The 21,552-nt window shown below is 38.8% G+C and overlaps 1 protein-coding gene across 1 annotated transcript in view; it reads right to left on the minus strand.

Moving 5' to 3' along the window:
- Positions 1 to 325: 325 nt before the first annotated feature.
- LOC127659690 (catenin alpha-1) overlaps positions 326 to 21,552 on the minus strand; it is a 116,810-nt gene continuing 95,583 nt past the window's right edge. The window contains exons 16-18 of the mRNA XM_052149625.1: positions 20,255 to 20,360; positions 3,436 to 3,570; positions 326 to 2,424 (exon numbers count right to left, since the gene is read on the minus strand). Of these exons, the coding sequence (XP_052005585.1) occupies positions 2,134 to 2,424; positions 3,436 to 3,570; positions 20,255 to 20,360 (532 nt within the window). The 3' untranslated portion in view covers positions 326 to 2,133. The remainder of the gene's footprint in view (positions 2,425 to 3,435; positions 3,571 to 20,254; positions 20,361 to 21,552) is intronic.

Consider the following 21,552-nt stretch of genomic DNA (forward strand, 5'->3'; position numbering starts at 1 on the left):
CTACGGGAATGGAACCAGTAATCACATTCACAAACAATGATGAGCATGTGATCCAAATTTAGTCAAGCACATACTGATTTCAACAGTAAAACTTTCGACCAACTGTTGCCGAATTCGCAGTGTGGTATCCATTCCCCGCATCCATTGACCAGTGATCATTTCAGAGAGGAGAGTTCAGTTGTGCTTTCAGAAATCCAATACATTGCATTCCCTCTTGATTTCAAACTGACCCGACTCTTTTCACATCTTACGCATTACTTGACATCAAACACAGTGTTAAAGCTTTCTTTTGTGTGTAGGCATCCTAACGGAGATATTATTTGGTTACAAATGAGAAACGGGGAAAAACCACAACTATTTTATTTTATTTGAACAAAGAATGCAAATGTGTACAACACCAATCAGCAGAGTGAACTCCCAAAGCATTACATAACACCAAAACACATACAATACAGAAAAACAACACTCCTGTAGCAAAATTCTGTGCACTGCAGTCATTTTCAGAAAGAAATTCCAAACCAGCACTACATCAGCGGAAGCTCCTGACATTTAATTAAGTTGCAAACAAAAAAACTAAAATGAAAATCAAAAACATCCCTTGAGCCATCTGTCACGTAACCTCCAGCGACCCAATATACTGTTGTTTATACATGCAGAAACAAGTAAATGCATTTCTACGCAGCTGGGACCGCGCTGGAAGTGGTATTCGGCTACTTCAAAGAACCATCACACATCCATGCATGACAGCAATGAGTATGCATGGCTAGAATGACGATCAAGAAGCAACACTTTACCACACACAGCTTCGACTAATGTGAAAGATTTTTCCCTGTCGACCAGTCAAATCTCCAAGCAACTCCATTTGAGGTCATACCCTCTGCACAATCATTTCGATTCCTCCTGTACTTTAACAATCAAGAATTGATTAATCATAAGATAAATGTTACATAAAGCACACTTTATAAATACCTAAGGGATGAGAGATATTTATTTATCCACCGTTTCCAAAAGATACTCAACAGATGAGCCAATAACAAACTCATTAACTAACGTGGCCTTATGAGGAATATTGATCGCTGCGATTTGGAAGCTCATTTTGGGTGTTCGAGGTGGTTGATCCCATTTATCGTTGGTTGTGCTTGGCAGCTCGCAGACTTCTGGCCAAGTCCTTCCACACCAATTTAGCCCAAGAGTTCTCCACCTCTTAGCGTGTGCTCCTCCGAATAAGAGGCGAGTTGATTCATTTAATCAGTGTCTGAGTCACGGAAGGGTGGGAGTGGGAGAGAGGCCTAAGGCCAGTCTTCTGAATTTAAATCGAGGGCTAGTAGATTGAACTCACTCGCTCTCAATCTCTCGGTTGCATTTTGTGTTGCCCTAATGCACTTTAAGGTTACTGAGGGCGTTGAGATTGTTCTCTCTTTAGGCAAACTTTAGTGAAGCAACCATTTCCAGTTCTTTTTGTTTACGAAGTTCTACCTCAGAATTTTCAGTCTTTTTACTATACTTTAATGCAGGATGTTTGTAATAAAAAAAAAATTATGAAAAAGGTATATTAGGCACAGTAATACAATAAAATGACTTTGGTCTTGAGACTGAAACAAAGTTATTAATGAATATTCTCTTTTATAGATTCATATTAAAACACAAGTATTGCAAGTGTTACAGTCAGAGTTTGCATAGAAGCAATGGAGAAAAAAAATAAAAATAAAGAAAACATCAAGCCAGTGATGGGCAACATCAAAGCCTTTAGTGTGGAATACAAAAAGTCTCCTTGTAAAATACACTTAAATGTTTAAAAATACACAAAAATCATCTAGAAAATGGGTCTTCAGACAGTAAATAGAAATGTGAGGGAATGCCCTAAATTCAATTTATTCCCCTACCTGTCTTCAGGAAGAAAATCTTGCGTTTACAGATTGAGCAGAATGCATTCATGTGTAAAAAATATAACATTAGCTAAATAGACCTCAATGCACTCAGCATTGCTGCTGCATATATGGAAAAAAGGCAGGTTGGTGACAAAGGAAAAGGAATGCATTTAAATTGATCCTCTCTAAATCTGAATGAGTGTAAGGCTCAATCTACATCTTAAATTTAATCTACTGCCATCTGGTTAAATGCAACAAGGGCTGCTTAAATACTATCCATTGCTTTGAATTCGCTCAGGGCCTGCACAGGGTTGACAAATTTCTTTTGAGAGGACCTCTTCACTTTGTTGGTCTGACCATCATCTTGCTTCTCACGCTTGACCAGTGGCTTCTTCTCAGGAGCTTTCATCTTCCAGGAGATGGCAGGCATGTTGAGGTTTTGCATTCCTTGAGACTTTTGGTACTTGGTGGATGCCACATAGGAGGCCTTCACTGTTGACACCACCGAATTCATCAGATTCTTGGCTGCCTGAATCAGAGACATAGCACTGTCCACCTGCAAAGAGAGGAAATGGTGAAGACCTTCAAACATATCTGTGCATGAAATATAAGCCTCATAAAAAGGTTATTGCTTTAGCCTATGTACACAATCATGCCCCATGTGCAAAATTTTAAGATAAAACCAAGAATGTATGTCTGTTTAATCTACAACCAGCTAATTTGACAGAACATTACTGTTTGTAACCTTTAAAAAGGAAAAAACCTTCGGAGAGAAGGTTTACTTTTGTGATGGTTTGATTTGGATGGGGGTGCCAGCCTGGCAGTCAGTCACTAAATTAACCACAAAAAGGAAACATCCATTCAAATCAACGGCAGGAATCCATTTAAATCCCCACCCTCTTTCCCATCCATCCCAGATTTGTCACCGTCAGTCTCAGTCAAAAGTCACGTCAGGTGCACAACAGTGTTAACTCCATTCCAGAAACCATGCCATCAGCGGGAGAATTAATCCATCACAGAACGGCCATTACACACTCTGCTCCGTGAACAAACGCTCCATTTAAATCAAGAGGCTTTCGGCGCAACTAATGAAACCTAATCTGCGAGTTTGACTGGTCGAGACTGGTGGAGTGTTTCCTGGAACGGAAGGTAATATTTCCTTCTGCTATGGAAATAACGTCAGGCATCATAGGGATGCTGGGATCTTTTGCCTTTTTAAAGTGCACAGATAATGACAATGGATTGTCCAAATAACAAACATGCCCATTATATAAAAGACCAAGTATTTAAGGTTAATAATCCACAATTAGACAAACAAAGAATTAAAATCTGTTTAAAAACAAGGGCTGTACATGAGCATGCAGCAAAGACTATTGAGCTGTAAACCAAAACCAGGAAATTAAATTAACTTCGCAGTGAGAGTTGTTCTTGTCCTTGTGGTACGGAAGGGTAGAAATAGCAGCATTTAATTGAACGAAAGTTAATCAAGTTCTTGTTTTTCACCAGAGAGACACAAGTCTGTTTCCCTTCTCTCTTTTTCTCCCTCTCAGTAAATATGAAGACTTACCCCAGACACCACAAGTTCTCCTCCTAGATTCTGCACCTCTGCTTTAACTTTACTGCAGATATTGAGCTGGTGGCAGTATAAGGCGATTCGCTGCAGATAGGCCAAAAGGTCCTGCTTGCATGCTGAATCTGGACACTACAAGAGAAAAATCAAGGAGACAAACGGTGATTACTCAATGTGTAACATAAACATGAAGAAATTGTTAATTATTATATTGATGTACATTTAAAAGGAATATTCCGGGTTCTATACAAAATTAAATTAATCGACAGCATTTGTGGCACAATATTGATTACTACAAAAAAAAAAAAAAACAAAACAAAAAGGCAAAAAAAATGTAGGTTACAGTGACAGACTTACAATTGAAGTGAATGGGGACCATTTTTGGAAGGTTTAAAAAGCAGAAATGTGAAGTTTATAATTTTATAAAATTCTTCTGTTAAAACCCGTAATATTTGACCTGTAAAGTGGTTTAAATTGTCATTTTTACAGTCGTTTTAGGGGTTTCTGTCATGACACCTTCATGGCAATAAAGTTGTAAAAATGACAAGGTTAGTTATTGATTTTATTACACTTAAATCATGTTTACATGTATATTGTTTATGTCTTGTGGCTATACTTTGAAATGTTCGAAATGTTATTTTAACGTTTAAAAATTGGCCCCATTAATATTTATTCTAAGTGTCTCACTGCAACTCAGATTTGTGCTTTTTTTTTAAAAAACAATTGAAGCAAGTTAAAATTACGTTTTGTAGTAATCAACATTATGCCACAAATGCTGCCAATTAACCTTAACTTGATTTGAACCGGGAATATTCCTGTAAGCATTTGAAAAACCTGATAAAAAAACAAAACATGAATGGACGGATGGGGATTGTAAAAGCAAATGATATCAGGAGTAACACGTATGGATTCAACTCAAGAGTTTATCGTAAACAGAACTGTTTTCTTATTAACATTTCTCCATTTTTGTAAAAAACAGCAACAGGGACAATAAAGCAAGCAAAATCCTAAAATACTGTGACATACAAATGCTGGTTGTTTTAAAGATCTGGACGGTTGCCTGTGGATACCATAATGCCTCAACAGTCACCTGTCTAGCTGCATGTGGCAGTCAAATTCACTGAAATCCTCATCATGGCAGGGGAGCTGGGCCACCAAAGGCTCGGAGCACTACTGTCCTTAACATTTTACAACAAGAAAATAAGACCACCTGTATTCTGTGTACAGTAACTGTGCCGAAGTTTCAATTACCAGAGAAAATTACAACTCATCCATTTTTGTTTTAAGCGATGTGTCCCTTTCTGGTGTATCATGTTTAAGTTAACAGGTGTACCAGTTTTACATGGTCATGACATTTAAGTGAAAAGCTTGGATATTATTGGATATAACTTTACACAGTTAGTAATTCAGGGATGGCAATAGCACTTATTTACATTTTTATATATATCATATATATATATATATATATATATATATATATATATATATATATATATATATATATATATATATATATATATATATATATATATATATATATATACACACATACATACACATATATATATATATACATATATACACACACTTTCTTTTTTGAGAATGCGGAGGATATAGAATAACAGAATGTGTGTGAATGCTGAGGATTAAATGGGTAATATATGCATTTTTTTACATTTGTAGGCCCAAACAATTTATTACACTTTTGGTTTCCTATATAATTTATTAACAACAAAAGATAACGGTTAAAATATTTTAATTTAAATAAACCAATAACAATAGTCAAGAACTCATAATAAATGTCACATTTACATTAGTTGTTTAGCATGAATTAACTCCAGATGCTGTTTGTCTGCTTTTCTGTCATTACCTCAGCCAAGCAAGCTGCTGCTACTTGATTGAACGAGCACTGTGACTGAGGGGCATGAATGTTGGACTGCTTGTCTTTTAGCAGTTCAGTGCATTGGGAAACAAATCTTATGACACTAGTTCATTTTCATGGTCACTAAAAATTGCTACTAGTTTTATATATATTAGCTATTAACTAAGTGAGCCGAAATTATGCTATGTGGTATTCAACATTATGCCAAAAGTGCTGTTGATGGAGCTAAACTAAAAAACTAAAAAATAAAAGAAAATCTGTGGATTTGGATCTTAACTGAAGCAGTGTATACCCGGCCACTAATACATGCCTGCAGAGCTGGCAAGCGATAGAATGGATTACTGACTCAATTTACCAGTCGTTTGTGTGGAACGAAGCACCAGTACTCATTTTTGTCCCATAGTGTTGCCAAGCAATATCAATACCTCAACATGCTTCAACAGTCTCCAAGGTAACAATACGTTCTTCACAGGGATAATGTTATGGGAGCCCTGGGCTCACATCTTTTCATTTAATCCCTCTAAACAAGCAAAACTTGAGGGGGCCTGCTCACAATTATACCAATCCTGCTTCCCAACAATACATTTGTGGTATTTGAGGTGACCCTAGTGTGATTAGTGCACATTTGGGAAAATGTCACATTTTCAACATTTTAAACAACAGCTAGATTACTGATGCATACTTAAACTACTCTGGGCTGGAGACGCTCACAGGTTTTATATGGAAAATTAATTTATTTGAAGCATAACGCACCAATTACAATTTGTATCTTAAGTTATGGTGCAAACGATTTTAAGACTTCAGTTATACAGCGAAGATAAAACGGTGTTTAGTTATCCATAAGTGTACAAAAAAGGAGCAAGTAACCCTAGAAAATGTGATGGTTGTGACAGTACTTGCACTAATGCACTGGAACACCAAGTCTGGGTCAGGCCATCTTTACCATGCTTTATTTATAATCATAAGTCTCTCTATACACCCCATGGAGAAAGAGAAGGGAGATGGAGAGGGAGAGAATGATAGAGATAAAAGAGGTAGAAAAGAGGGCTACAAGAGTGGGAGACTGAGGAAGAGCAGGGGTGAGAGAGGAAGAGTGATGAAGAGGGCAAAAGATTGCTCATCTTTTACGCCACTGTGAGAATTAGCTGACATTGGACAACTGTATTTGCCTTGTTTTGCTTGTTAATTAAAAGGTATTAAACTTCTGTGCCAATATCAGCACCTAAGGGAAATGCAAAAATATGGTGAATTCCAAACATGGAATTCCAAATTTAGAGCATCACGTTAGATAAGACTAGGGATGTTCCAGTCTAGTCAACGAAACTGTTCTGATGCTGCTAGTTTACACTGAATTACTAGTTGGTCAATCTGTTTTTAAACCGTGCAGCATTTTTACACATTTATGTTTGGCTTTATATTATTACAAAAGGCATCACTTAAAATACTGTCATGTTAATGTTACACATTTTAAATATAAATAATAATACAAATATTACTAAAAAGAGGATATCTAGAGAGGATGTAGGCTATAAAAACTTTCATTTCACCGAAGGCTGCTCATGCTTCTTTCCTCCCTCACTCGTAGAATGCGCAGGAAAATGTCCTCTTGCAAGAACAGCAAAGCAGCAATGGAAATCACTTCAATGGTGTGACTGGAAGCGGATTTCCGAAACGACGGCATGCGAGTCACTATGGATATTTTCACATTTGAGTCTTCTTTAAATGCAAGCTTGCATTCATGAATTTACCCGCCAATTGGGCTATTTGAAGTGCAGGATAATCGCCTCAGTTGAAGTGTTAATCTTGTTCATCAAAAATTTATGTTTTTGACTAAGTAGCCTAGAAAATTACTGTTTTAAGCTATGTATGCCATTTGTTTTACCGTGCTGATCAACAAGGCTATTTTCAATGCTGTGCCAACTGCTTATCAGGTTAAACAATCTTTTATTCTGTGTGCACATTGTTTAGAACAGTACATTCAGTTTTACTGTACATTTCTCATAGGCATATTTTTTTTTATCCAATAGCTATTTTTTGGTTATTTAACTTTTTTTATTGGTTAACGTTTTAACAGAACAGCTTTCATATTACTATAGATCATAGGCTAATGCACGTTGTTCATTGCATTTTTTCTCCGCTTGTAGATTTGGCTTACCTGTAAATCATTTTCAACAATGAACTGACTGTTTTATTAAGTAACTTTTACTTGGTGATTTCCATTAAGAACAGGCCATCAGTTTTTCAGCAGAATTTACAATCGGATTGGGCTTTTGGAAGTCGACTCAAATTTTCATTTAAACTTCAGTGAAATAAGTCGTTTTGTACATCCCTAGATAAGAGACGCAAGAACCAATGCCGTCTGGTTTTATTAAATGGTAAACCTGGCACAACACATCTTGACAAACCACATTTGAAAAATTGGATATGCATATGAGATTTGATAACTATGAAGGTTAATTAATTAAATTTCAGTCTACTCTTTACACAATGTTATCATAAGACTTGTAAAAAAATTCATTTTATGAAGCACTTTACAGACAGTTCAAAGCATGCTTTCATTGTATGTTAAGGAGCAGAGAGGAAATTCTTCTAAATATCTGTAATGCTTTACAATAAGGTTATTTTCATTAAATGCTAGAAGCACCTACAATATCAACGCGAGCGTCGGAACTGAACCTTGGAGCAGTGGATGAAGGTCGCCTGGTGTGATGAGCCCTGGCCTCCAAATTGCCCAGATCTTAAATCAGATTGAGCATCTGTGGGATGTACTGGGCCAAAAAGTCCAATCCATGGCAGCTCCTCCTCGCAACTTGCAGGACTTGAAGGATATGTTGCTAATGTCTTAGTGCCAGATGCTACAGGACACCATCAGGGGTCTTGTAGAGTCCATGCTTTGGCGGGTTGGCACGGTTTTGGCAGCACATGGAGGACCCACAGCTTATTAGTCAATGTTTGGGCTCATCTGTGCATGTGCAGTTTCTCTAATGCACTCGTTTTCTCTCTCCTTGTATGCTTGAGTGTGTGTGAGAGCGAGAGGTCGTTTTCACAAGCACTTGGCAGTCATTCATGATTTCATTAAATGGATAATTCCAAATGTTTTCCGTCATTTTGACAGATAAAAACCAGCAAGAATTTTTATTTTTTTATACTAGCACAAGTCATTTTATTCATCTTCAGGTGATACTTCTCTATCGCCGCATACTTGTTTGAGGGAGACCACAAGAGCACTTTCATCAGACTCAAGCCAGATGGTCATTCTGTCCAAAACACTGCAACTCATACATGTTCTATGTATAAAGACGATGCTGAAAAAAGTGACAGGAGTTATTCACCTTAACCCAACAACAACAGAGGATATAAATAATACCCAAACAACAACACAGGATATAACAAATCAAACAAGCGTTAAACTCATTCAGACAGAACACAACAGACCCAGAACAATAATTGGTGGGATTGCCCACTCCGTGAATGCCCAGGACATTATGCATAAATAACACTGGCAAAGCATGAATAACGTAACAAGTATAAGCTGGGTTAATTTTAAATGTAAGCTTCACACTGGTAAAACAGTCAAGAATTTTTCCTTTTAATAACTCTAATTTTGGCTATATAAAAAGATATTAAATGTAGAAATTGGCCAATACCTAAAACTAGGTACTTGGTACTTGTATCCATCTTCAAAAAATGGTATTGGTTCAAATGTAGTAAACGCATTAAGTATCATAAACTAACACACAATATATTTTTACAGGATTTATTTATCTTGGTTAATGTTAAATAAATCAGTGTCCTGGGTCTGCTTCAACTACATCATTTCTTTTTTTGCTGACTCTGACTGCAGGATACTGTAAAAGCATTTTGTACCAAGGGTTGGAGGGGAGGATTACACTCGTAGCAATATAAATCAAGAATTTTCTTGCCTATAAGAGATATGTGTTTCTCACACCTATGTTTTGCTGGGGTGGCTTGATGATCCGGCAACAAGTCTGGCTATGCTGTGAGCCCAAGCAGAGCAGATGGAATATTCAGTGGTGGAGCTTTGAATGATTTGCCGTTCACTTTCACCACTCCAGCTGGCTCCAAGCATTGTGGGATTTGTAGTAAAGATCATCCAGCTGGGCACATCATCACTCCCCTGCGGGATGTCAGTATGGCTGGGCATGTCTAGGCAGACCTTCTCTCTCTCTCTCTAGCTTGATCATAAAGAGCCAGCAGCAGCACAGAAGTGTCCTTATTCAAGCACCCAGCTTGCACAGACAGCCAGGGCACCCGCCTCTCGCCTGCTTTGCTATTCCACCTATTATTCCAGCAGTCATTATGCAAGCAACCAAATTTTTATCAATCACTGAACTGCTTTCTTCCCAAAGAGCAAAAGAGCTTATTCAGAGGAAGTCAGACAAACAGCAGAACGAGGCAGAGAAAGGGAGGAGAGAGAGGACAACGGTGGTGAATCAGAACAGAGCCCTGCTAAAATGAAACCTGCTAAGCATACCAATTAGAGGCTCGACTCTTGTTTGAGACAGCTCGAATTTGCCCTTCGAAAGCATCACTTGTGCATGCTCAGCTGCTGAATTCATCCAAGTTGAACAGGAAATGCAGCCTGTCTGCCCTGACCTAGACGCATGTGAAAATATGATCCACATGTCAAACAAAAGTCATTCACGCTTTCTTCAACATTTTCTTCCTCCACCTGCGAGGGCTGCATACAGATCACATGCAGTTCTGCCGATGTAGCCGATTCCAAGCCCACAGAGCGGCAAATACCTGCACTACAACAGTTGGTTTATTTATTTATTTGTGGGGCGAAGTTTCGGGGTAAGTCCCTTATCAGGTCAACCCAAGAGATGATTCTACATTCATCCGTCACTCCATTTAAAAATGAGTGACTTTTGAGAAAAGCGTTTCTTCTCAGGAAACCCATATAGCACTAAAGTACATGCATACATTCAATTTCCCTCTCACTTCAATCCCTTAACTGATATAAAATGGTTTTTAAGGGACGTTAACTAGCACCATCTAAAAACGAATATGGCCTCTGGTTGGTGTGTGATGAGTTTCCTCATTTTTATTTTTTCTGTGCAGAAATAGACTAAACATAAAAAAAAGGATGTATTTCCTTATGAAGAGAAGAAAAATGTATTCTGTCCCATATCCCAGGCAGAATCAGCCTCCTTAGCTGATTCAGCCCAAGACATAATAATAAGGACAGAATACATTTTTATTATCTTCATAAGGCAATATATCCTTTTTTTCCCCTCAGGGGGTAATTTTTAAGCCAAAGAAAAAGCAGCACTTGCTTGGATATGCTAACAATGATGTTGAAAAGGAATAGGCTGTCACTAAAGTTCAGATATTGGCTAGCAAAGTACTTTGTTCTAATAAGGCAAGAGTATTAATTAACCTCCCGGTGAAGTGTTAAAAAGATGAAACTGACACGTTCAGCACTTTAGTTACTATAATAAAAAGATGTTGCATTATGTTTCTCTCACCTCATCACAAAGAGATGAACTAATGATAATGATCTTACCTTGAAGTACTCAAGTGTGTACAGTATTTACAGAGGAGTTGGAGAAGACGCTACGTAAAAATACAGATGATAAAAATATAGTTACCAAGAAAATGGAAATTTTCCCTTGACAAAGAACACAAAATTGTTCTCACATGATCTTCAAACAAGAAAAGTTTGTTTGTTTTTAAAGCCAAAGGCTATAAAGCTCTTTCAGTTCAAGTTCCACCATTTATATATTTATGAAAACATTAAGAGTTAGAGAAAGATATTGTTGTCTCTCTCTTCAAATGTGTACATTTTCACCGGCATGAAAGTGTTGGGGGGGGTGAAACCTTGACATTTAAAAAAAAAAAAACAGACCATCATGAAAAAATCGGTCAAAATAATGAAAAGAAGAGGGTATCGACTATCGGGATAGATGAGCAGAAGAGAATGCCAGTGTTGAAAGAAATAACAGATTTCACACTTCAATGTTAAACTTATCCTGGTGTAAAAGTGAGTAGGAAGGTCAGGCCACATCACAGAAAATGTCATCTGGCCTGCTGTATTCTATTCTAAATGGGTGGAGGTAGTGGAACAGCATGGGCAGGGTTCTGACCTTTCTCAACACATCAGGGAAGAGAAATGCCACTTTCCCATAAACACTGACATTGTAGCATTTTAATGCAGAGCAGCCCTGATTATAAAGGGAGCTTCTTGGGTAATGCATTCTTTTGTTGGTTATGCCCACTAACGCCCAAGGAGATATTGATACTCTGCTCTCACTCCTCTTGAGAGGGGACTGAATGAGGTGTGTTTTCTCTCTAATAAGCCAAGAACAGATGACATATGGAGCTGATTTGAGCAGTGATGAAATCTTTCTTCCCACCCCATAGGTTTTCTGTGAGAGAATTTCAATAGATATGTTTACCTTGTGTTTATATTCATCCCTAAGCACAAAAGGCATTAACAAATGAGTTGCACGGAATATTAACTCTAAGCCAGTTTCTTAAGTTTAGTGTCAAAGATTGTCTACTTAATTTTCAGCCAGGTGAGATGGACACACTAAATCACATTTCAGTCATGACAACACTCTGAACAAATTTAAGGTGTTAAAATAGACATGGTAAGGTTTGGTCTTTGTGGACTAGATCTGCTAATGCTATTACTGCAGAGCAAGTACAAATACTTGCTACAGCTAGAATATACACAGACATACTGCATTGTGAATGTAAGGCATGTTTGTTGTGTGGAACCACAATGACATTTTTGTTGAAAGGATTTTGCCCGATCTTGAACTTTAGGATGATGTTAGGCTTTTTAGAAACGGTATACTTCCAGAAATACTGGGACAGCAAGTTACAAACTCACATGTGTAATGTAATGAAAGGATCCAGGCACTCTTGAAAGTGGGCTGTGTGATATTGCTGTTATATCAATACGGTTGTATGAGACAAGATTACATTTTGACTATTGTTATGAGTGTGGTCTTTGTGAGTTCTGGCTGTTGTATAATTTAAATGAAAAGATTAAATGCCATTGAGAAGACAGAACTATACATGGTGGTTTATTTACAAGATTAGATTTTTCAACAATTGTTATAATAACAAGAACATGGTGTGCAATAACAGATTAGAATCCATTTCATTACATATAATACATATAGCCAGTATAATTGGACTAGTGGATAAAAGTATTACACTTGTTGAAAACATTAACAGACTGATATGTGTCGGGGCTCAGGTACTACTACTCCATGTCCTCTTACTTATCATCATCAGAGCCAAGAAGCAGGGATCAGGTATTGGACACTACATGTGTGAGGGCTCAGGTACTGGACTGACTGATTAATATCCTCTCCCTCCTCCTTACTCCAATGGGACAATAGACTCGAAAGATTAGACAAGCGCTAGGGCAACCTAAAAAGCCCCAATCAAGTCCATATTAGACTACCGGTAACTTAATAAGCATTACTAAGTAAATGAGCATTTAATGACAACCTAATGCTATATAAACACAGACACAAAAAACACGTTGGCTAGCTAACATACCTCCGACGAAGTGGTACGCTGCAGACACGGGCATTAACAGACTCTGCTCCTCCCGACCGCAGAGCGTACGTTAAAAATCAACTTTTTACGGCGTTGTTCTGTGAGCTTTTTACATTTCTCACCTTTATGAGTGACAATCTTCGGTACTCTATAAAAACCCTTTCCTTTTCTCGATTAGAACGATTGGAGCAGCCGTAAACTACACAAAACATTGGCATTTTGCCAGACGGCAGATCCTCCGCTATTTCACTTCCTGCCCTCCATCTGAATTGCGCGCTCTCGCGATGCAGCAGCGTGACGTCACGTGAAACCAACCTATGAACGCTATCTATCGATCTGCGCTCGATTGCTCTTCCTTCATCCTCCAAATACCCGGATGTCTGTCTCAGTAACTTGAAATTTAATTTGAGAACTGAATCTGAATTGTGAGAAGTGAATGTGAAGATATATAGAGAGTTTAATTTTCAGTGAGGATCAAATTTTATTGGACTTCAGTTCCAAACGAATAAATTCAATTTCAAATGATACAATTCAGATTTTGAATAAATTCAATTTTAATTAAACAATACAATTTCAAATTATGTGATTCAAATTCAGTTTTTCAATGCAATTATTCAAGTTTAGCCATTCAAATTCAAATATAAATGGTTCAAATTCAGTTTCTGGTGGCACATATTTCAGCCCATAGGCATGCAGCTACAAAATATGATACACATGCGAACCCCTTGAAACAAATCCAGACAGGTGGTGCTGGGTAGGAGGGGGGTTTCAAAGAAAAATCTCTTGTAGCTGGCTGAAGTAAAACTGTATAAGACAACTCTTTGGACCACAAACTTGATCTTCCAGCACATCGCTCAGGTGTGAACTTATTCTAGAATGTATTTACAAGCACCATATATACACAAGAGACGGGGGAAGTCATGGATACAACAACAATAAAAATTATATCCTACACACATTCAAAAACACACAAAAAAATATAGGCAGAAGCACAAAAACCTTCATGTTAAATCGCACAAATTTCCTTCTATCGAGGCAAAGAGGCCCAGGCAATCTAGCCCACTCAGTCATCAGTATTAAATGTACAAACTAGGAACAGCAAAGTACCCAAGAAATCGAAGGTTCATTTTAAAAGCACCTGTTAATATCAAAGTAATTTTTTCTTTAATAGGGAAAACTAATGCACTTAGAGTGAAGAACATCCATTCATGAGGCTAATGTGATTTATATTGCATTTAAATGGTCTGGCGGTGCACTTTTTTTTTTTAAACAGCTAAATATAAAGCCATCATGGACCACGCTAATCAATCGAGTGGCATTTGAAACAGAGTGATGATCTTGCTCCTATCCCACCCAGTAATTCAAAGAAAAAATAAGGAATCTCAATATTTGATAGTGCCAATTTAATCTCAGTCTAATAAAGTCTTGATCTAGGATTAGCAAGTGTTCTAAACTCAATCATAATGACAAAAGTAAAAACAGATCTTGGATCAGCAACTCAAATTCCAAGGTATGTGAGGATTGTTAAATCAAATATGTTTTGTTTTTTTTATTCATGCACATCACTGTTCAAGGGAGCAACTCAATAGCCACAGCATGACATGGCAAAAGCTACATCACGCCTGCCAAAAAAAAAACAACCACTTCAAAATAGTTATTAATAAAACTTTGACTTCCTGCCCAAAAAAGCATTTAAAAGCACAAATGTCAAAGAACTTGTATTGAAACCATTAAAAAATTCTATCATTTAACCAAATTACAAATGCTACATTGAAATTTTGTGCGGTGCAACTTTATTTATATACATTTGATTTCACTGAACCAGTGTTAAACTGGTTATGATTCAAAACCAAATAAATACACTGCCAAGATAGAAAACTTTGAGCGCATTCTGAACATTTTAAACATGCAATCAAGATGGGGAACTCCCTAGGTTGAGACACAGCCATTGTATTTGTTCAGAAAATCCTATGATAATTTTGTAGGATTACCTTTTATAGAAATAACAGGCAGATGTACCATGTTAAGTTAGTTGGATGATGTCTGTGCAACGATTTTATCCCAGTCCACAGAATCTCAAGTGGACTGGGATAGGACCTTTTCCTTTTTGAGTCCTTCCAGTGTTTATTTGGCCTTGTGTTTGGGTCAGTCTTTCTTCAAATATAAACTCCATTTCTCTCTTTTTTTTAAAGCAGACTGAAAAAGTTCTTGTTCTAAAATAAAAGTATGAACAGCTTTTCCTAGGTTTCAGGAAGGTTTGATGTTGCATTATCTTTCATAAAACTGAAAGTTAGTGCCCAGTGGGACACCTAGATAGCGTTTTGTAGTCTCGTTCTTCTGAAATGTATGGATTTGTTTATCTCTCTTACTTTTGAAACTAGAGATACTTTGTTTTACAGCAATCCTTCAGATTAATCATCTAAATAACAACCCCTAACTTGAGAATTCAAGGAAATATAGTTATTGTAATGTTTCACAGATAGAGGGTAATATTATTGGTCATCATCATCAATTACATTTTTTTCTTTACCCTATTTGTTCATATCTGTGCATATTTAGAGCAGCTGCAACATAGAGACTTAAAACAATTGATGTTTTAAAATATTTAAAAGTAATATTTAAATTAACTGAGATTCACAAAAACTTTAGATGAAGCATTTGTAATTCAGAACAATTAGAACACTGGTAAAGGGTCTGAATAATTTTGTATTTCTGCACTGAATTATATATTCAGGTGTCTAAAATATGACATCAATTATCAATTGCAAAGGAACGGTGCATAAAAAAAGTAATGGGAATACTATGCAACACTGATAACACATTGCTAACACTCAATTACCCAGAGAGATCCTGGCTAGTTGGTGTCCTGTAAGGTTCCAACCCTTGAAGTGCTGAGCTGGGAGTGTGGGCTCTCTCCTTGATGATTATTTTTTAGCTCTTCTACAGTAGAGGGAAATTTACAGGGTTGTCGCCATTAAGCAGCCAGGGGCCGGAGCTGGATTAATTCAACCTGTGGTTCTTATGGATCAACATAAATCTTCCCTGATTGAATGTAAATTGGAAAAGTACACTATGTTGGTATACATCACCAGGATAAAGCACATGTACTGCCGCCAGCAGGCCTGACTCGTTAAATATGCAACCCTGATATTGCGTGATCGTGACCACGTGCAATGGTTTCATGTCCTTGTGTGCGTGGGAGTATATATATGGGCAGTGTGGTGGCTCACACATTTACATTATAAATCTCAATTACATATCATTATTTGGTTAGCAGAGTGCTCAGATAAAATCCTCATAAGGTGCCCTGCAAAATCTGCTAAGAAATTCTTAATAAACTGCAGTGCAGACCATTGTGTGGCAATGACCTATATTCTGCAAACTCATCCCTGTACTTCATTTCTTTAAACTTTAATCAAGCTCTGTTATTGCCATTTAACAGATTCTTAAACCTCCCTGAACATTTATGGCAGCCCCCTACAAAAATATAGTGGAGTTGAGTCCGAATATCTGGGATTCAAAATCTAATTTAAATGAGAAAAAAACAAAAAAATAGGATTCTGAAAATGTTAAAGTAAAATAACAAATATTTATACATCAGCAATATTTCTAGGCCACTAACCCTAAGTGAAAGTCCATATTGGGTCCAAAGTGACAATATTTTGTGTGGCCACCATTATTTTCCAGCACTGCTTTAACCCTCTTGGGCATGGAGTTCACCAGAGCCTCACAGGTTGCCACTGGAGTCCTCTTCCACTCCTCCATGACGACATCACGGAGCTGGTGGATGTTAGAGACCTTGTGCTCCTCCACCTTCCGTTTGAGGATACCCCACAGATGCTCAATAGGCTTAAGGTCTGGAGACATACTTGGCCAGTCCATCACCTTCACCCTCAGCTTAATTAGCAAGGCAGTGATCATCTTGAAGGCGTGTTTGGGGTCGTTATGATGGAATACTGCCCTGCGGCCCAGTCTCCGAAGGGAGGAGATCATGCTCTGCTTCAGTATGTCACAGTACATGTTGGCATTCATGGTTCCCGCAATAAACTGTAGCTCCCCAGTGCCGGCAGCACTCATGCAGCCCCAGACCATGACACTCACCACCATGCTTGACTTTAGGCAAGACACACTTGTCTTTGTACTCCTCACCTGGTTGCCGCGACACACGCTTGACACCATCTGAACCAACTAAGTTTATCTTGGTCTCATCAAACCACAGGACATGGATCCAGTAATCCATGTCCTTAGTCTGCTTGTCTTCAGCAAGCTGTTTGCGGGCTTTCTTGTGCATCATCTTTAGAAGAGGCTTCCTTCTGGGATGACAGCCATGCAGACCAATTTGATGCAGTGTGCAGCGTATGGTCTGAGCACTGACAGGCTGACCCCCCCCCCCCTTCAACCTCTGCAGCAATGCTGGCAGCACTCACTCTATTTCCCAAAGACAACCCCTGGATATGACGCTGAGCACATGCACTCAACTTTGGTCGAACATGGAGAGGCCTGTTCTGAGTGGAACCAGTCCTGTTAAACCGCTGTATGGTCTTGGCCACCATGCTGCAGCTCAGTGTCAGGGTCTTGGCAATCTTCTTATAGCTTAGGCCATCTTTATGTAGAGCAGCAATTCTTTTTTTTCAGATCCTCAGAGAGTTCTTTGCCATGAGGTGCCATGTTGAACTTCCAGTGACCAGTTTGAGGGAGTGTGAGAGCGATGACAACAAATTGAACACACCTGCTCCTCATTCACACCTGAGATCTTGTAACATTAACGAGTCAAATTACACCGGGGAGGGAAAATGGCTAATTGGGCCCAATTTGGACATTTTCACCTAGGGGTGTACTCACTTTTGTTGCCAGCAGTTTAGACATTAATGGCTGTGTGTTGAGTTATTTTGAGGGGACAGCAAAAGTTACACTGTTATACAAGCTGTACACTCACTACTTTACATTGTAGCAAAGTGTCATTTCTTCAGTGTTGTCACATGAAAAGATATAATCAAATATTTACAAAAATGTGAGGGGTGTACTCACTTTTGTGAGATCCTGTACACACACATTAAATTATAAAATGCAAAATGGAAACATTTTATGTTGATAAATGTACTCTTAAACTTAGACTTTTAAACAGACAAGAAACGGTTACGACTCGCTTGTACAGCAGGGTGGATTTTGAACACTTGATTCTGAAGTCTAATTCAAAGAGTAGATGCACCTGCTGTGGATATTTAGAACAGCCCTCTTCACTCGCCAGTAATCACCCATGCTGCTATTATGCAACTTTGGTTGGCCACCAGATGTAGTAAAGTTGTTACAGCCTCATTTTTTTAGTTAGGTATAAGTAGTCACACACAAAGGGCTGGAACAAGTCATCTTTTTTCAAAGCTGGCTGGAAGCTGTACACAATGCATGCATTTAACCCTTATTATCTCCTTTAATCAACCTACCAGTTCAAAGTTTTTAAATCTTTTTGGTGTGTTCAAAATGTATCCAATTTTTTTGGCAAATCAAAACATGGCTTAGGTGTACTGCTGCATCTGTTGGCAATCTCAGCAAAAGTACATTTCAATGACATGACATGCAGTCAGGAGTGATTCTACAAGCCCCCCGTTGTGTATCCTAATGCAGGACTATGACAAAAGTGACAAAGTGAGAGAGATTGTGAAGGACAGAGTGGGGGGGAATGAGTGTCATGATTATTTGCTTTCCATCCCTCCTCAGGCGCCTCTGAATCTGATGATTCATCCTTCAGTAATAAGGAACGGCTTCCTTTGTTCATTTTTCGGCAGTTAGCCTCTGGCAGCTTTGACTGCACAGGAAGGTGTGAGGAGCAGTCTAAATATAGTCCAGCATAAATATATGAAAAAAGCTGCCACCTGGTAATTACGCTGCTGATTAAAGACAAATTACACTTAATGGATTCGGGTCTCACTTGGGGCTCCCTATACCTGCTTTGATACACTTTTCTTCAACTACTACACTCAATTGCTCCATTCAATGTCAGGAGAGGAGGGTGAGACCATTAGGGAGAGGCCTGGCTTCAGCCATGCCTGCATTTGCTCAAAGCTTAAGATAGGTTCACACTTGTTAAAAGCAGAACTCAGGCAGACCCTGTTTCTACCACAGCCAATGCTCTTACCTCGTTAATACAAGGACCATCTCAGGCCATTAAATTCCACAAATACCTACACACAAATCAATCCAGTAGAATAGAAAACATTAACAAAATACACTGATGCATATTCATTGAATCACTAGTTTGTGCACATACACACACATATGCATAGACATATACACTAGCAACTGCACAATACCCATCTGTTTTCTGCAGGGATATTGTATTCATTGCACTAAATTAGCAACATCAAAGAGCATGTGGGACGTGACTGGCTATGAAAGCTTTCCCCCTCTCTGAACTGGACATTTAGTATTCCTCTCCATTTGGGTCAGCAAAGGTAACAGTACTACAGAAATGAAAAGTGTAGCTGCCTCTTGACGGATCAAAGTGTGAATTAAATAAAATATCAAAAGTGCAGATCTGCCGTTTCCATGAAGGCTGCTTCTTATGCAAGATTATGTTAAAGGAATCTTATTGAAAGCACACTGCAGATGTTTGCAGGCATGGCTAATTAACAGCAATAGCCACGCAGCAAATAGGATAACAGAGCATCTCTTTGCATTCCCTCCCTCGATGTTGTACTGCTCTGTGTGAGCAAAACTGCTTGCCACAAATGCATGAACTCCAACAAAGGAAATTAATATTTAGCATGACCCAGAGCTTCACAAGGTCAGCCACTGTTCTCGACACTGACTTTTTAGCGTAATGGTGCCAAAAGGGCAGGAAAGTCTTGTAGTTCTTAAAAATAAACTCTATGAGTGCTATTGATATGTCAATTGGTAGTCTTCATGCTGCACAGTGATGCTAGCACAGCGTGACATGCAGTTTTAATTAAATGACAAAATGACAAGAGAGGCCTTCGTGGAGGGATGAGTGATGATTTTGCGGTGCAAAAATCAGAAAGAACCCTTACAGCACATACTGCAGTTTGAGGTTTACTGGAAACGCTCCTGTATTATTTTCACGAAGCATTTGAACCTGTCATTGTCACTCAGCTTCAGAAATAAAAAGAGCATTCCAGAACAATAAGTGTCGGACTGTGGGGATTGAATGTACAAGAGACCAATAGTGGCGCCTTTACCATCACAGGCTCCATCACAATTTTAAAAGGTTCTGAGAAAAAGCCAGGGATACGAGTTGGCTGGGAGATAAATTATGCACTGTTGCATTTCACTGGAGTGCTTCACAAGGAATAAAACCCTTAAGTGAAACACAAGAGCATGGATAATTCAATGAGCAATGATGTCCTTACAAAACAGGACTGTGCAAGCTAAACTTACTTGATCTGCAATAGCGCGGCCAAGCTTGTCCATTCTCGAGCCGGCTTCAGCAATTTTCTTTGCAGCACTGATTACATCAGAGGTGTTCTTCAGTGGTCCTTTGCCCCTGAAAAAAAGAGAATCAGTTTCATTCACAGTTACTGTGTGTTGAAGGTGTAAACAGTTTTGTGTGTAGTCCCCATTGGCATGTGCTTGAGTTTTTGAGAGTATGCCTGATACACATCAGCACATCCAACAGATAAGAATGACTGGTATTTGCAAGGTTAAATAAAAAAAAAGAACAAAAAAAAATGCTATTTTCACAGCGTCTCACTCAAGGGAGCTCAGTCCAGCATGAACAGGGCTATTTGGGCAAGATCCCTTCCAACTGATTAATCTCATTAAAAGGATCGACCCCTCCCAGATGCATCCATTCACTCTTAGCTTGAAAACAGAGGGGGTAAGAAAGAGAAAGACAATTGAAGAGCAAGACAGAGAAATAGACAGATGGCATGAGCTAACAGCAGCTCCCACCCACTTCTGTGATGTCTGGTCAGTTTCCTGGGGTCACTGCAACTTCAGTTCATTTAACAGTTCTGGCCTTGTCTGTCCCAGCATCCCATCCCGCCCCCCCCCCCCCCTCTGTGCGCCCTGGCTACGAGTTGATCAGCCATTTGCCAGCTCTGTGTGCCCACAAGGGACTGCAGGGCACAGTTGGCAAGTGCGCAACCTGGATTCAAAGCTGCTCTCTTAAGGCTAAACTGAACAATCCAAAACACAACAGATGGAATGATTTGTTCCCGCTCTCTTCAGAGAAGTCAACACACCATTATGTTTCTCTCTTTTTTTCTCTGCCATTCAGACAGGGTCCTAGATCATTGTCCTAGAAGCACAATGATTCAGCACTACATCAATCAAAACATTCACAGGAGTCATCTCAAAGAGAATACCCACCACAAAGAGTGACCAATATTAGTTTTTTTCTTATGACATTTTAAAATCACAAGATGGTTCATTATGATCTCCTTCTGCAAACGGTGGTGGTGGCCTGGCAGTAACCTACACTAAGACACTGAGAACAGCCGTGTGAGAGGGTGGCCCCTACAAGGTGACTGTTGAGCAGGGGTGACTCCAGCTCACTTGACTATATCCCACATTCAGATATGCAAATCTGACTGAGTGCCCATGAATTAGCCACAGATACTTGTTCCAGATGGGGGTAGTGCAATTGTGTGTGTGAGTGGCGAATAACCCGCTCAAGCACTGGACCACAGCATGCACAGACAGGTGGCTCCAAAATATGTGACACAAATTCGGGC

This window comes from Xyrauchen texanus, chromosome 19, assembly GCF_025860055.1.
Source record: "Xyrauchen texanus isolate HMW12.3.18 chromosome 19, RBS_HiC_50CHRs, whole genome shotgun sequence".
Taxonomy (NCBI): Eukaryota; Metazoa; Chordata; class Actinopteri; order Cypriniformes; family Catostomidae; genus Xyrauchen; species Xyrauchen texanus.